Genomic DNA, 17,818 nt, shown 5'->3' with positions numbered 1-17,818 from the left:
CCATCAGTATTACACTGGTGGGGTGCTTGTAATTGAGCACTTTTGAAAATCTGGTCCCAGTTGTGGGTGCTGAGTACTTGGATACTTACTCTTGAGCTCTTTTGAAAATCTAAACCTTTTAGGTTGATTTATATCCTGATGCATAAGGATTTATAATCCATATTTAAAAAAAAATCCTATCTAATATAACTGTAGATGTTCTCATAATCCATATAAATGTCTTATCTTTTATTGACCCCTAACAAGCTTTTGGTGTAAATGATACTTTGTGGCAGTGACTTCCAGAGAATAAATATGGTCTGTCTAAAATGTGGTTTCTTTTTGTGTTTTTAAAAACTTCTTGTCTTTCATTTTCAGTAAAAAGAAAAGGAGTCCTTGTGGCACCTTAGAGACTAACCAATTTATTTGAGCATAAGTCCCTCTTGCTCTTATCCTCTTCTTTTTGGTCTCACCTGTTATCCTTTATCTTCTCTATACTGTTTGTTATTTTGTACGTCATTATAATATTCCTTCTTCTTCATCTCATCCGTAATTTAAATAGTCCTGATCCATTCATTCTTTCTTCCTTTGGAAGTCTCTTGATTCCTTTGTCTGGTCTCTGAATTCCCTCTACTACTTTTACATCTTTTTGAGAAAGTTTGACCAGAACTAACGTAGTATTCCAAATGAAGGCATATATGTATCTGTATACAATAGCATTGTAATGTTTCAGTATTACTTTACATCCTGTTCTTTATGTACCCTAATATTTTGTTTCCGTTTCCTCAAAGGCACACATTGAGCAGATGATTTCATTGAGCAGTCCAGAATAGTTATAGTTAATTTCAGACTCAGGACTGTTTGAGTTCTGCAAATTATTCCTTTTGATGTGAATTACTTTGCATTTCTCCACCTTAGATTTCATCTGCTGTCTTTCTGCCCATTTTATAAACTTGTTATGGTCCTCTGAAATTCCTCATATTCTAGACAAACATAAATAATTTTTCCACCTCATATTTTTTGGGTCATGAATTTATTTATTAAGCAAAACTGTTCCTAATATAGAATCTTGTGGCACCCCATATTGAAAATTGACTATATAATCCTATTCTGTTTCCTTTCTTTCAGCTAGTTTCTAATCCATCCAATTCCACGGCACTTTACCTCTTTTTTCCTCCCCCTCCCTTCCCAGAACTACCAAGTTTCCTTAGTAACTCTTTCTGAAAGCTTTTAGTAAGTTCAAATAAATAGTCAGCTAATTGTTTTTTTATTCATTATTTTGTTGAGGTACTCAAAGAATTCCAATAGTTAAGATAGGCATGTTATTTAGAAGCAGTACTGGTTTGTCTTTCTCATGTAGATTGATCTAATATGCTTTCTAATTCTGTTTTTAATTATGGCTTTGAACAGTTTTCCTGGTAGTGAAGTAAGAATTACTGGCCTGCAATTCCCTGAATCACCCTTAGCCCCTTTTTTAAATCATAAGTATGAAATTTGCCGCGCTCTAATCGGACAGTAGAAGGTGATTTTAATAAAAGATTGCATATTTTTGTTCAACCACTTCATTCTTAAATGTCTTTAGAAATCTTGTCTACATACTGTCCGTGTTTGCTCTTTCTCACTTTGTTCCAGTATTTGATCTTTTGACACCACGATCACTGACAATACCTTGTCTTTATTACCTGAAAAGTGATCGTTCACAGAAGGTTTCTCCTCACTATCTTCTGTAATGAAGACTGGTGCAAAGAAATCATTTAGTTTCTCTACAATACCCTAATTCTCAGTTGCAGCCTTTCTGTTCTGGTGTCTAGCAGATGGACTGATTCTCTCATGTTGTTCTCCTTAATTTATTTTTGTTTATATGTGTTTGGTTATTTGCTCCTCAAAAATCTGTTTTAGCCCTCCAAGTGTCTACCTTACATTTTGCGTGCCTTGGTTTATGTTCCTTTCCAGGTTTGGATTTCCATTTTCTGAAAGATACTGTTTGACTTGAATAATTTCTGAACCTTGCCATTCAACCAGAGTTTGTTATTTTAAAATAATTCTGATATCCCTTCTTCCTTTTTCGTTCAGCTGTGTGCATTTCTTTTGTGACTCTGTTATGGAACAGTATTCTTTAATATCATCCAGGTAGAAAATAAGGGTTTTAATTTCCCCACTTTTTCTTAGGGTCTCTTTAATTGGTTTCTTTCTTTTTTTTAAATTGCCCTTTCTTAAGCTTAATGTCACCATGGAAGTTTTTGGTACAGTTCCTCCCCTGAGGATGGTTAAACTTAATTATTTTGTAGTTATTTTTATCTAGTGGCTGAATTATACTTGTTTCTTGAACCAGCTTTTTTGTGTAGCATAGGGTTATAATGAGACTAGCCTGACCTCATGTGTTCTAGAACCAGCTGTTTCAAGAAGCAATATATGAAAGTGTCAAGAAATTACTTCTCTAAACTGTCATATTTTGATATTTGACTATCTTGAGTTGAAGATAAAACCTTGAAGTGGACACTACTTCATTTTTTTGTGGGGGAGGAGGGAGGGGAGGCAGTTGTTTTGCAGTGTATTAGATTGGTATGCTAGGCCAGTATATTAAGCCCAGGCAGTTTTGTTGCTAATTACACACAACTTCTCTGGAGTATCAGATATTCAGATCCATTTTATGAATATGGTAGAGAGAATAACAACTGTAAAACAAAGCACTGTGCATGTAAGTGACTGTTAGCGTGTATTTCAGAAGGGATAAATGCTCACCATATGGTACAATTACTGTGTCCAAGTTTTCAAATTAGCTTCTCTCATCCTCCTTATTACTGTCTTTAAAAAGAGAGGGGGGAAAAAACCCAACATGATTTATCTACTCTGCAGCAGAACTCTTGACGCAAAACAGCAGCCCAGTTCTGTCCAGTTTTTTTTCCTTAGCATAATAGAGGCTGTCGGACTTTTTTATACTAATTACTGTGTGAGCCTCAGATGAACCCCCTTCAATTCACAGGGCTTTGTTAAGGGAGGAGCTGTCAATGTGTCTGCCCGTTTGCAGCTGTGCTGTGGCTTTAGCTTGCTTAACATTATGCTGCTTTTTAGACTTGACAGAAGGGATTTTTTTTATTAAGGCAAAGCAGCCTTGTAGCGAAATGGTTTAAGCAGCTGCATTGTGGGGAAGCACAAAGAAGTTATTATTGTGTCTGTTTAGGGGGGGTAGGCTGGAGGGGGGAGATATTCGGCTGCTGTTGATGCCGATTGTTGACTTGCCATCTGCCAGATAGGGAGAAGAAAAAAATGACAGCTCCAGCAGGGTGTTCAAGAGGTTGTTTGGAGAGACGCATAAACATGTGCAGATGTCGAACTGAATAATGGCAAGAACTTGAGACGGTTTATGATGCTGCTGTTGTGTGTGCATATACAGAATGAGTGTATTTGGAGGTTTGGTTGGGGGGAGGGTACATACTAATTGTCATTGTTCCCCACCTCCTCCTTTAGTTTTGTTAATTAGTTCGGGAGTTTAATATTTCCCCTTCCTCCATTGTTGTTTTCTAAAAGGAACCTTTCTGAGAGAGAAATTGTTTTCTTTGCTATTTTTAAGTTTTTGGTAAATTTAGTACTTATGGAAATAGAGTAATAAAATTATTTTGATCCCAAGAAATGTGTAGACAGGCACTAGGTAAGCTCTCTTATGTAGCTTTGTTCAAGTATCTCGAGTGATATGTTGCACACCTGTACTATCGCAACTTGGGCCTTTCCTGGGCAGAAAATGCCAGTTAGAAATTGTTTAAAATTATATAAAACTAGACAAATAAGCACTAAGGGCTAGTGTTAGATTAGCAGACTAATTTTCTCTTGCAACTTGATAACATTTTGAATGCTTCTCCAGTGGTGAAAGGCTGGTCCACTCCTGAAGAGCATCAGCTAACTTTCTTTCATATTTTCCTGTGTATTGACAGTTGCATATAAACCAGATTTTAAACCACAGACTTCAATCATACTTTCTCTCCTCCCCCCTAATATCCCCTTTTGGGGGGATTGTTTTGTTTGTTATGAATTTCCAGGTTCACTTGAAAGAAGTAAACATGAACATTTTTGACAAGAAAAGGGGTACAGACATATGGAGAAGGACTAAAGCTGTCCCAAAAGGGTTAAGTGTAAATTTAATTTTTTCCTATTTGTCAGGTGATCTCTTACTTTAGATTTTGGAAGTGGAAAGTTAAATCCACAGACTTTCCCCTCTTAAATATTAAGAATACGTTTAGAGAGATAAGGTGGGTGAGGTAATAACTTTTATTGGACCTTATTCTTTTGTTAAGAGAGACAAACTTTTGAGCTTACACAGAATAATTTTTCAGGTCTGTGTAAGCTTCAGATCTTGTCTCTCTAAGCAGCAGAAGTAAGTCCAATAAAAGTCAGACCTGACACACCTTTTCGCTCTTATATATTTGGACCAACACAGCTACAACTACACTGCATAGAAGAGTTAAGTTTACTGTTCTGGTAGTTGGGTTATTTTGATGGGATAAAGATAATGCCTTAAGAATGGTAAATAGAAATAGTTGTTTGAAGTGCTCCATGGCTGTTTCCATATACTTCTCTTCTAACCTTTTTACATCAGGATATAACAAAGATTTTTGGTTAGTCACTGAATGACTTGAATATTATGTGAACGAGCTTAGCAGAAATCTTGTTCTCTGTCTTTATAGGAAAAAAGAAAGATGTCAGTCTTAAATCTGGACAAGACATTATCTTCAAGATTACTGATCTAAGAAAACAAACTGATGAGAGCATTTAATGTCTTCTTTTTTAGTCCTTGGAGACAGCATTTCAGTCGTCTTGGCATAATTTGGAATTATTATTTCAGTTGGAGTATAATTGAGAATTCAGGTGTGACTGCCTCCCACCAAGTAGTGCTTTCTACATCTGTGTCCTGGCAGAGGTCAGTAGTTTTGCAAATGGTGAGTCACCTTCTTTTTGTTAGCTGGGTTGGCATTTCTTCTTCATGGATTTATTCCATGTTCTTCTGTGTTCTATAGTGCCAGAAAGATCATATTTCAGAGTAGCGGCCATGTTAGTATGTATCCGCAAAAAGAAAAGGAATACTTGTTGCACCTTAGAGACTAACAAATTTATTTGAGCATAAGCTTTCGCGAGCTACAGCTCACTTCATCAGATGCATGTAGTGGAAAATACAGTGGGGAGATTTTATATTTTAGAAGGATCATGGTTGTTCAAACTGGTCTTCCATTGGTTGGTGAAGTCATATTTGAGGGCAGAATTTTGCACTAAAACTTTGTAGTATGCAAGTATACAATTATGGAATTTGTGAGAACAGACATAGGAAGTGGAGAGTAAACTAGGCTTATTACTGAAATGGAATGTAAATTTGCTCATCTCAAGAGAAACAAGAAATATAATGAGGGTGATTTAGATATTACAGTTATAGACAATAAAGACCAGGTTGCTCTAGGCAGCAATACATTATTCTTTATCCATCAAGAATTTCCAATAATAAAAACAGTTATTTCAAGATATATTTTCTCAAGACTGTCAGCAGGGGAGTTGATTCAAAGACCTGCTTTTTCATCTGAAATGAGTTGAAAGATGTGTACCTACACTCCCATATTGATGATTAGTCACAAATTGTGCTGGATAAGATTATGAACTTGCTTTTAAAAATTCAGGCTACAATTATGAAGAGTTAGACATCCTGGCCAGATTCAGAACTGACCTTTTCTATGTCCAATTTGAGCTATCAGGAAGAAAATCTTGCCACTTTAAACATTTACTGTTATAGGATCAGGACCCAAATTTGTACTTGAACCTGTAAACACATTTGCAAGTGAGCAATTTCACACATTTGAATAGTCCCATTGAATTTGATTGGGTTACATGTCATCTGAAGTGTTCAAGAGTGAAGGGGAAATAAGAGTAATGTTTAAATTGGCAAGATGATTTTGTGCATGCTCATGTTGAGGAGATGAATTATGTAACCTGTGTTGCAAATCCTTGACTTGCAATGGCACATTAGTAGTTTTGTGAGAGTACGTTAGGTGCACATTTAAGCAAATGCATTTTTAAAAACTGAGTCCAGACCTGCTAAGTTAGAGACTGATGTTACAGTTGTATAGGGCAATCTCTCGCTTTTCTTGTTGAATATTTATTCTTAATATTTTCCCATATTTTTATATTTAAAAAAATTGAGAGTTTAATGCAACAGGAAGGAAAGAGTTGAACGATGACTAGAATCCATAATAGTACTAACTTTACAGGTGATAGGACAGAGATTCAGTCCAGTAATTTAAAATGGGGAAGACATATGTTTAGAATTAGCAAAAAGATCAGCAAGGGAATTCATTGGATATGGTACTTAGCTAAAGGGTTTTTGCCTTTTTGTTACAAGCCTTCTGAGAACAAGAATTACTATTAAGTAATTTTCTTTTTAAAAAAGTCAGCTAAAATACTAGGACACAAAGGTATATAAGGCCATAAGAATTGCTACATTGGATCAGACTCAGAGTTAGGCTTGGAAGTGTTAAATTTTTATTGGTCAATGTTTCTCTCACCATACAAACAGATGAAAAAATATTTCCATGGATAATAATTGAAAATTACACGTAGGCAAAATAAAGAAATTGCTTACTAGAGTTTAACTTAAGGATATTTACTTTGTATATTTTGACATGATGTTGACTGTTTTAATGGTTATAAAGCTTTAACTTTTTGAATCTCAACATTCACTGTCATATATAATTATTTGTTTGTGGTGTTGTAGTTGTGTTGGTCCCAGGATATCAGAAAGACAAGGTAGGTGAGGTAATATCTTTTATTGGTCTAACTTCTGTTGGTGGAAGGTACAAACTTTTGAGCTACACAGCATTCTTCATGTCTGGGGACACTCTCCTTCCTTCCCCACTCTGCTTCTTCATTACTGTCTACTGTGACCTTAGTTGCTTCTCTTCAGGGTGTTCCCCTCCTGTAGAATGGCAACATGGGGCTTTGTGCATACCTTTATAGACATTAGGCCTTAGTACAATCCTCTTCAGCAGGTTCATCTTTAGGCACAGTGGTCCTGCAGTCTGTGGTGCAGCATGGTTCCTAGGGTTATCAGGTGTCCAGTTTTCGACCGGAAAGTTGGGTGGAAAAGGGGACCTGGCAATGTCCGGTCACTGCGGCCTGTGGGTAAGGAGGGAGAAGAGTGGCAGCCTGTTGCCCAGCCCTGAAGAGGCAGTTCCTGAGGCAGCATGCACGCACTGGCTTGGGCGGCCCCTTTGAGGAGCACAGTTTGCGGTCGAAGACAGTGTGTGGGGGCCCATGGCGAGTGGGGTAAGGAGCTCCCAGCAGGCATGGAATGTTCCCCAGGAGGGAATGAACACGAGCTGCCCTGCCAGCCAGCGCTTCCTCTGGCCGCCCTCTCAGGCAGCTCCGAGGTGGGAAGGGCTCAAGGTGGGAAGGGCCTGCTGGGCAGGCAGTGCAAGGGGAGGCTACTGTGCAGGATGGCCACGTCCTATCTCACCAGCAGGGCTGCCTGGCTGCTCCCATGCGGCCACAGCATTCTTCTGACCTGCGCTCCCAGGCAGCATGCTGGAGTTAGGGTTTGTATGTCCCTTGGCTGCTCATGCTGGTGTTGCTCAGGGTTTAGAAAGGTGCTGGTGGGACCAGAATCTGCTTGTTAGGCCTCCGCTTAAAGCAAAGAGGCCAAATTCAGACCTGTAATAAGAAGAGGGCCTGAGACTGTTAACACATAGGGATGGATACTCTGTTAATGCCAGGCCTGAATTTATTTCTCTGTGATTCTTATGTTGCATTTCAGGTGTGGACGGATGTACATTAAAGCAGCAGAGGGCTTGGCAGACTTCATAATGAGGAGTCAGGGAAGCTGTGAGCAATGGGAAATAGGGGAGAGGAGTGAGCAGAGGGTGGGGACTTGGGGGCAGGGGAGGGGACTTGGAGGAAGAGGAGAGGTGGGGGCGGGGCAGGTGTCTGATTTTCAGAAATTAGGAGGTTGGCAACTCTAGTGGTTCCTTGCACTGTCTTCCTCAGTGAGTAGTGCTTGTGAGACACCCATATAGAATGCACAAAGAAAGCATTGCTCAAAGAAAGAAAGATTACTTTACAAAAACTGGAGTTCTTCAAAATGTGTCGTCCCTATTTGTATACCACCACCCACCCTCCTTCCCCTAAGCTTCAGATTCTTTCCTAAGGTGACTTGTTTTAGAGAAGGAACTGGAGAGGCGGTTTGTCTGTGTTGCCCCTTATGCCCTCGATCCAAAGCAAGAGGAGATGCAGGAGCAGACCCATGCACACTGCTAATGAAAAATCTTCCGTTCCCAGGCATACAGAGTGCATGTTTACCCACAGTGCTATACATACAGGGACCATACATCTCAAAGAACTCCAATTACTGTAAGGTAAATAGCCTTTCTTTATTGTTTTGAAGACTGTTTGACTGGCATGGCAGTCTACAAAAGAGCTTGGAAAATTTACTAGTTTTCTACCAGTTGGAGGATTAATCTTCTAGCTAAAATAGAGCAAGAGGCTCAAGAAACCCTGGCAAGGCAAAGGTTTAAAGTAATGACCATCGGGAGTAAGAAGCCATTTGGTTCCTATCTTACTCTGGCTGGCCATAGGGGGTGGAATGTCCTGGCGAAGGAGGGTCCTACTCCTGTTTACGCTCCCCTGTTCGTTTCAAAGATGTCTGGCATCCTGCAGATCCTGTATAGTCTTCTACCAGATAAACTGGGTGGGGGGCATTGTAGCTAGAGGTACGTACAAAAGATGAGGGTATGGGAACCCCATTAGTGAGGTCCAGGAACAGTGCCCCTGGTAAGAAGCCCAGCTCTCCTACTCACTTCCAGCTACTGGGAAATGTGCTGCGACTTCAACTAGAGTGCTGTTACTGGATTTTCCTGGGTGACTCAGTCAACCTCTTAATTTTGATCTCTGTTCATGTCCTATTGGAAAGAAGATGATTTCTGCCTTTTCCTCCCTTTTCCGCCTCCTGGTTGTTGCAAGGGGGAGGAAGGTCTCTCACAAGGTTCTTGACAGTTTCTGCCCATAGGTTCTGAACAGCAGTAGTAAAACTGATCAGTCTTGTTAATTACACTGTGATGGTACTTTGTTAAGCTGGGAGGAACATTAGGTGAACTGGAATGGTCTGTAGCCTCAGAAAGACAACATTCCCTCAGTTTACATTCAATTCTCATTTATCTTCACTCCCAGGCTAGAAACTTCTTAAGGAAGACTTCAGTATTGCATAAATAGATGGCAATATATGCTCTTCACACTTAATAAGGAAAACTTCCCACTGGTGAATAGACAATTAAATTTTTCAAGTCTTAATATAGAGGTACTCAAAATGTCATTTAGTATTAGCAGTGGCTTCTTGGAAAAATGCATTTTTATTTAAATATGGGCTGCCTTACTATATAAAAGACAAAGGATAGGATCTAAACATTTATTGCCAAAATTTGGCTCTCCTTAAAGTAAATTTGTGTGTGTGCGTGCATCTGTAATACTCCATTATATTAAACAGCATACACTTGATGCTAAGGGAAGATATACTTTTCATTTCTTTTAATCTCAATTTTTTTTACAGTTGCTTTAGATTACATTGCAATTTCCATATGTTATGAAATCACAACAGGTAAATATTTACTAAAACCATTGTAAATTTAATAACTGTCATCTTAGGTAAAAAGTCACTTCTGATGCTTCTTATGTTGTGTTAGGTAACACTGCCCTCAGAGGGCCATGGTAAGTAAATTCAATTTAAAAACAAAAAGCAGTATTTTTGATGTCTTGCTTGACCTGGCATCTCTCATGATCTTGCTTCATTTTAATAACTTGTATATTAATATGCTTTAGCCTTGGTTTCTTTTAAACAGTTTTTGTTTGCCCCTTTTTCCTAGTCTTTGCTGTAAAGGTACATTGTTATTTTTGTCCCTCCATTTGTTTATTTGGACACAAGAGAGATAGTAGTCTATTTTAAAACAGAAAATGTGTACATTTCTCCCTTAAAAATAAAAAAAATAGTGCAACTGGCTTTGTCCTGTCTCCCCACTCCTTCCCAGTACCCTACCAAACAAATAAAAAATCCCAAACAATCCCTCATCCCACAATGTTCTTCCTTTTAAAACCTTTTTGATAAATTGATAAGGAAATATCTGAGGCAGATTTTTGGTGTTCTCTGCTTACTGTTTTTTTTTTTTTAAAATCTCACTTGTGTCTGTGTGGCAGCTGTTGCTCCTTTCTGGGAAGCAAGTTATTGAACTCAAAGGCTTCCTTCCGTTGCCTGTCAGCTCTGTATCTTAAAAATGTTTTCCTGACATCTCCAGAAGCCCTTTTCATATTCAAAGTATCAAACTCTGTTAAATAAAATAGGTTAAATTATCTGTTGCATAGATGACCAATTTGTCTTAATAATTACTGTGATTCGTCAGCAATAAAATTAGTTGGTTATTTTTGAATTAGTAATTCTCAAAAGGAGGGCTGAATTCTCATTTTCTTAAGATTGCAAATGGATGTTAATAGAAAAAGGAACCATAAAGTGTTCGGTGAAGTCTGTGTTTGAAGACATAGTTAGAGACCTGAGGTAAATTTAAAGACATAACTGACTTTAAGAGATTCATTTTATGTGCGCATGAGCAAACTGAAGACTCTTGTCTGGTTCCACAGAAATCTCCTCCCACCAGAGCTCTTTAGCAAAGTATCAAAATTACAAGCATTACATCACTACAACAAACTCCTTATCAGAAAAAAAAAATCTGAAGGCAAGTCATGTTGCTATCTGCTTGGCTAAGAAATGGCCGTATAAACCCCCTTTCATTGGTGTTGCACGTAAATACATTGGCAATAACAACCAAAGAATGTCAGGTGAAGAGCAATTCAGAACTTCATTCTCATGGCCCTGTGGGTACGTGTATGTAGCAATTAAACACCTGTGGGCTGGCCTGGGTCAGCTCACAGGGCTTGGGCTGCGGGGCTGTAAAATTGCTGTGTAGACATTCGGGCTCAGGCTGCAGCCTGAACCTTTGGACCCCACAAGGGTGGAGGGTCCCACAGCCTGGGCTCCAGCCTAAGCCCAAATGTCTACACAGTTGTCTTCTATTCTAGTGTTGACGTAGTCAGTATTACCATATTCCTTGTATAGCTACCTCAACATTTTTTTTTTTTTGCTTTGTCAAAGATCCAGACTTTTATTTTCATGTGAATCAGAATTTCGGTTGCCATATCAATTCCCACTTTTGGGGAACGCCCTGGGAAATATTGCTAGAGGAGCAAAGAAGTTGAAGCTGACTCCTGGGTTACAGAATTTTCCTTGTATGTGAAAGTGCCATTATTCTGTAATAGCATTAAATACTTTGACCAGAGTTAAAAAGATGCATGAATAACTTGGTTTACTTCAGTGCAATGTGTAAAATTATACACCTCTTCCAAGTCGAGTAAGCAGATTCTAGGAGAACATGTTTTTCAATTTAGAAGGACGTAAATTTAAGCAAAATAATAATTTAGCTTAAATTAACCCAGCAGGAAGCTGGGTACAAACTGAATAATTCTCTATAGGAAAACTACTGCTATTTTAACTACCTCAAAGACTGTACTTCATTAAATTGTCAGGCCATCTTTTCTGCTGGTTGGTCCATGTGGACTTTTCTTTTCTCACAGAATCCTTTACTTTAATCTTAACACTTGAATATACAAACTTTTAAATGTAAGGCTTTTGCAATTCTTTTATGTTTAAGGTACTTGGTAAACATATGTTCTGTTCTGAAAATATAGTCTTACTATGACTTCAAATTTAGTATTAGCTGCTTCTTTAGAAATGTAATAGACTTTAAATGATGTTTACATATGCACATATTTTTATTGCTGCAAAACATAAAAATTTAAAGTTGAAATGCTGATAGGTCATTTGGAAGTCAGAGAGTTGTCCTCCGTTACAAATATCCTGAGATATGTAGTGTATGAGTGTTTGTTTCTTATGGTGAGAATTTTCGGCTTCATGTGAACACTGATCACTTTTGAGAAACATAGACCAAAAGCTGTTTTTAATCTTAAAACAATTGGATTATGCAGAAGGGAGCATAATTATTTTTATAAGGGAGCATTTTATAAATTAAGCAGAGGAAAATGAGTGTATCTTGATAACTATTAAGCTATTTCAGCAATTAAGTGAAATGTTAACCAGTATGTTTTTGTTTTATTCTTTAGATTTCTGAAGTGCAAGTGTGGGCATCCATCCATTTTTATGGGCATGGTATCTATACATTAAAAATTACAATATAAACAAAAAACTGCCCATAAGTATATTCACCTAAACCTACTCCATTTTCAGTAGCCTTTATCCAGGCCAGTTTTGTTACAGCAATATTGATCATTTCAAGAGAAGGCATACCCTTCAATGTATCTGTGTGCAAAAATTATATTAACTTCTTTTTGAGAGGGAAACAACATCCTGAAAAAGCAAATTTGGGTGTGATTCATATATAAGAACCAGGCAAAGTTAATGTATTTTAAAGAAAGACATCCATGGTGCAAGAGACCTGAGAAGTGGTGCTGTATTGTATATTCCTTTTGGAATGACATGTTCTGCATCTGGCTATCATTGTGGGCTACTACTATATTGGGGCTGAAACGTAAGGCAAAACCATGCTGTTTAGCACTAGTGTATGTAAGTAACATGGGAATTGATTTAAGTGTATTCATTAAACTCTTTAAAGACCCAGATATAGAAGTGTTGCAGGAGGTTTTGTTCATAGTAGACAACACATCATTACTGGTTGATTACTACTTATTTGTGAATTATTTGGATGAAGACATTGTCTTTATTCCTGAAATATCATTGCATAAATCATCTAGATAAAACATTTCTCCAGAATTCATCTTAAAAAGTTTTGAAACCAGTCACTTTTCTGATTTCAAAGTTTTTGATTCAGACCATTTTGATTTACTGGAGAAGATTGGTTTCCCATATTTTAATCTAGTAATGCATGTAAATATCTTGCATTAGTAATTTTTCAGAAGATAGAAGTTCATTCCACAACACCTTCTGCTTGGCATATTAGTTTCACTATTTTCTTACCAATACTTTTGTGAAGGAGCATTTCAATAGTCAGTGAAGTTCTTGAAATTGCATTATGAACAAACTGATGTACTACTTGTTGATTGTCTCCTTTAATATCTCAACTGTATGTGTTAGATTTTGCTTACTTCTCTGGCTGTATCAAGTGCACATCTAATTGGTTAGCAGAAAGATCTTGAAATTGATTTACATTCTTTGTGGAAAATTTTCAGCACGCATCAGTGGAAGAAGGTGGTAATATGATTTAGTGGTTGACGGCTTGTAGTTTACACTACTTCTAGTAAACAGTGCATCTGTCTAGTTAATTTTAAACTGCATTAGATTATCTTTTCAAAGCACGTGTTAAATTTAAAAGCAGTTTTTAACAGCTCTTTGATCTCAATAAGATTTTACACAATATATGTATTTTCCTCTGTTCGTGTATGAAATTGGACAATTTTCTGAGCCTCTGTTTTATTCTTATTCTTAAACTGGATTTTGCATTGGGTCTTTGCATGGTAAGTAAGTTTTGGGAAGCTAATTTGTAATCAACAATGCTTACAAGAGAGAAGGTCCATTTTTACCTCCTTGGCCCTGGATTTTACCACAATGTAATAAACAGCGCATGCTGTTTCTTTATTATTCATTTCACTTTGGGAACAGTATCTAGGATGTCAGTATTTTTAAAATAATGTATGTGATCTAAGTGTCAGGTTTTGCTTTGCCCACAACTCTGTGTGTATTGTTGAATGAATCTCTGGAGACATAAGGTGCAATTAATTATAAATGTGACTTTTTTTCTTTTAAATGAAGAAATTGTTCAAACAAATGCTGACACTGTTAATGTTGGGCACGGATACGGCGCTGTAACATCTCCTATCAAAGTCTTTCTTTTCTTTGATATTAATGTATATTTTTCTTATATAGGAGAATATATCAAAAATTGGCGGCCAAGATACTTCCTGTTGAAGACAGATGGTTCTTTCATAGGGTATAAGGAGAAGCCCCAAGATGTGGATCTACCATATCCCCTCAACAACTTTTCAGTGGCAAGTAAGTCTCTCTTCAGCATCTGTTATACCTACAGTATTTAAATCACTATAAACCTGTTTAATTCTTTGCACATAATTATATATATTACTAATATTAAATATATTTACTGTATTAAAATATTTTAGATCCCATGGTAGTGTGTTTATATAAAGAGGGAGGGACATACATTATCACTCAATATAAAATGTTAACTCTTAGCATATTGATAAATACCTACTACATTACACTTTATATGTGTAATTTAAAAATTCACTGTCAAACCTAAAAGTTTGATGCTGTGAGTCAAGGTTGTTCCACTGTGGTTGAAGTCAAACTCTAAACAACACCTTGGAAATACCACTAAAATTTTACCAAATATTAGGTTTTGAAGCTTTTCCAATGAAAGTTTCTTCATTATCTGTAAACTTAACTAACAACAACAAATTAGACAAGCGACTGTAATAAGACGTACATTTGTGGGAAAAGGTTACCTATACGAAGACACTCCCACTCTTTTCCTTTCCCCAGTAATACCTATAAAATCACTTGAAAACTCGAAGTAATTAGAAAATTATCTGGACTGTCAAATGGCACAAAATCAAGCTAAAGGATTAGTCTCTTGGATAATCAGGTAATCAGCTCTCCACACAGGGTAATCAGTAGTTCCAAGCAATCAAACAATTTACATGTATTAGCAAGTCTGTGAAGTATGCATTCAGTGGATAAAATGGAGCCATCTTGATTTCCAGGTTTTTATAGAACTTGTTTAAAAGGTAATCTTTCAGATTCAGAAGGTGGGGACAGTAGAAAGGTGTTTCCAAATGAAGACATATGGCCTATGGTGTTTGCCACAAAAATGAAAGTACTTGAGGGACTAAACTGAATAAAGATATTGTGTGGACAAAGGCTGGGATTTTCAAAGGAGCCTCAGGGAGTTAGACACCGAAATCCTGTTGCAAGTTAGCTTGAAAAATAATATGATAACTAAGCCTTGTCATTTGTAGATCTATAAGAATTAGAGTTTGGACAGAATTTTCAAAGGAGCATACAGGAGTTAGGCACCCAAATCTTATTAGGCTTTTTTGAAAATCTCATTCATATTCTACACCCTTTGTGAAGGAGTGTTCTGCCCTGTTAAGAGACAACCAGGAACTCTCAACCAAAACAGCCTGGGTATATTTAAGGAGGCTGTCTGCTCAGCCCTAAGGCTTGGCCTGTTTGAACAGAAACAGGAAGATGAACAGTAGAGAGGGGACTAAAAGCCATCCAGGTTGCAAGGGATGATGAACTCTCTCCAGTTCCAGAAGAGTAGCCTGACCAGGCTCAGAGGCCTTGTTTTTGGACTTAATTAAGTTTGGGATCTCTGAACCAGGGTACTGAGTTTAGTGCCCTTGAACTATTTTTCCAAGTACTCCTTCTATGCTGGTTTATTAAAAGAGACGTATTTATTTTTATTTGTTTGTTTTGGCCCCTCATTGCATCGATCTGTGAATGTGAAATAACCGACACCCAAAGACAAGGCACACCTGTAGTACCGCACTTGGTCGCAACAGGGCATTTTGAGACTGGTATGATATGATGCAATACACAGCCTATTCGTTAACCTCATACTAATACAAGGGATTTATATAGATTGCAATATATCATATAGCATCTGTAGTTCAGGTAGGGGAGCAGTGAAGGGAGATCCTGTGGCCAAGTTTCAGAAAGAATGGCTATGGGGACAGTAGAAGGGTCAGAGAGTAGCATTTAATTGTTACATTAAAGAGAGGGTTAAGAAGTTATATGTTGCAGAAAAAATGCCTCTTGATATTTGATTTGAAAAGTGTGTAGGGAGGTTACTTTATGTGGGAGCAATCTGTAAAAGAAACTTCCTACTACTCTGGAGAGATGAGGATGGTAAATAGAAAGAAGCCTAGTATCAAAGGAACATGGAGAATACAGTAGAAGTTCTGTTTGGTAATTGTAGTTGCAGTAGTTCATTTGAGGACCTTGGAACTAGGGTAAAAGACTTCGTACTGGATTCTGACATACACAAGTAACCACTGAAGAATTCTAAGAACATGAGTGAGGAAAATAAGGTGTTACCTTTTGGACACACTTAGGTTTAGTGACTTGGATTTCCATTAACATCTAAAGGGTAGAAATTGCAGTATTGTGCATGAGAAGAAAGAAGATGACGTATTGATATCTTGGCGATGTGACATGATGGTGGACAAGCCATGAAGGAAGTCCTGGTATTGTAAAACCTGTTTTGTGCCTCTCATTACATGTCAGGGCAGCAATTTATGCTGCTTCTGTAAGGAGGTAGTAGGGCTATCAGAATCACTGTATTCAATGCAAGGTCTCCTTGGTCTCCCTTGCCAAAGCTGGAACGGAGATAGACAGGAGAAGCCCTGCTGGTTCTCTAGTGGAGAAGCTGCCAGCACCTCCCCACCGTATTCACGAAAGGATCTAGCTTTCAGACAAAATAGAAGTCTGAACAAATTCTGGCCAACCTGCAAGCAAAGCAGACTTCCTTACAGTCCAAACAGCATTTCTCCACTTCCCCTTAGTTGTGAAGGGAAGGCAGCCAGAACCACCAGAAGACATTATGGACAGTGGTAAGTGGCCTCATGGTTCACTTTCTTTATCATTTACTAATGTTCCTCTCCTCCACGCCTTCATGCTCTTCCAAATACAGATTTTCCCTTGCAGCAAACTTTTCAGGGGTTTATTGCAGATTTTTTTTGGCCAGAGACTTGTTCCCTTTGGGATGTGCTTCAACCCTCAGTGACTGCTGCCTTCTGTCTGCAGCTTCAAAAGTGCTAGACCTCTGGCACTTCCATTCCTGGGTTATCTTGTGACTGGGCCTTCTAGACCCTTACTCTCAAGAGACTCCTCTGGAACATCTAGCAAGAGGTGGTTGTTTTGAGCCAAAGGGACTCCCATCTCTCCCTGGCTGAAGAGACTGAGTATGGCAGAGAGGCTGTTTCTCACCAGCTTCAAAGTGGTGCAGTATAGCTGGATCCTTGCCCAAAGAAGTTTGGCTTTTACTCCATTATTTTCCTTGTGAAGGAGTGCTTGGGGGAACAGGTCTGGGCTTGATTTAAAATACCTAGATAGATATTTAAGGAAGTCAAAAATTCATTATGGAGACGCTCAAGTTAACTTTAGCAGCCATCAACAAAGGGGACTTCCTATACTTCATAGACCTGAGAGAAGCCGATGTTCATATGAAATACCTATTCACTCAGCTCCCAGGCAAGTCTCACTTTACATAGGGGCACCAGTATTTTCAGTACTGCTTCTTACCATTTAGTTTGGTAACTGGATCCAGTGTGTATAAACATACTTGTAGCTGCTCTGAGACAGGAGTGTGTGCCTGTTTTTAAATGATGTCATCAGAGTCCTGTGCAGAGGAAAGGCAGAAAAGGACATTTGGAGGACAGTACAATTTGTGGATTACTGTGGATTCATCAATTTCAGTTGTTTCCTCTGTGTGCTATTTTGAGTTCCACTAGGAAGAGGAAGTTTTCATTTCATCCAGACACTGGGCGCTTCCTAGTGCAGCACCACTGATTCCCCCCCGCCCCCCTTGAGTTCATCAGGTATAACTGTGGGATCTGAATGTCATTTTATTGGCCCTAATTTTGTTCCCATTTAAACATGTCAGAAAAATTTCACTATTTCTTGTCTGTCAAAGTAGTTCTCAGCTAACATATCCTCAGAGATGTATTAAATCTCAAATTTTCACCTTCCTCCGTGACAAAATTGTCATCAGGACTAAAA

The 17,818-nt window shown here is 38.0% G+C and overlaps 1 protein-coding gene across 17 annotated transcripts in view; it reads left to right on the top strand.

The window, feature by feature from the left end:
• The window catches only part of AKT3 (AKT serine/threonine kinase 3), a 261,533-nt gene that overhangs the window by 114,595 nt on the left and 129,120 nt on the right, over nt 1–17,818 (top strand). For 14 of the 17 annotated variants that reach the window (XM_043543356.1, XM_043543358.1, XM_043543354.1 and 11 more), the window contains one exon: nt 13,943–14,068. In XM_043543356.1, coding sequence (XP_043399291.1) covers nt 13,943–14,068 — 126 coding nt within the window. Of the gene's footprint in view, nt 1–4,028; nt 4,100–4,729; nt 4,911–13,942; nt 14,069–16,752; nt 16,759–17,290; nt 17,295–17,818 lie in introns of those variants that run through there. The other 3 variants (XM_043543364.1, XM_037895341.2, XM_043543366.1) reach the window with 3 other exon arrangements.

The sequence above is a fragment of the Chelonia mydas genome, chromosome 3 (assembly GCF_015237465.2).
Source record: "Chelonia mydas isolate rCheMyd1 chromosome 3, rCheMyd1.pri.v2, whole genome shotgun sequence".
Taxonomy (NCBI): domain Eukaryota; kingdom Metazoa; phylum Chordata; order Testudines; family Cheloniidae; genus Chelonia; species Chelonia mydas.
Note: the sequence above shows the minus strand (reverse complement) of the source record. Positions and strands in the feature narration are given on the sequence as shown.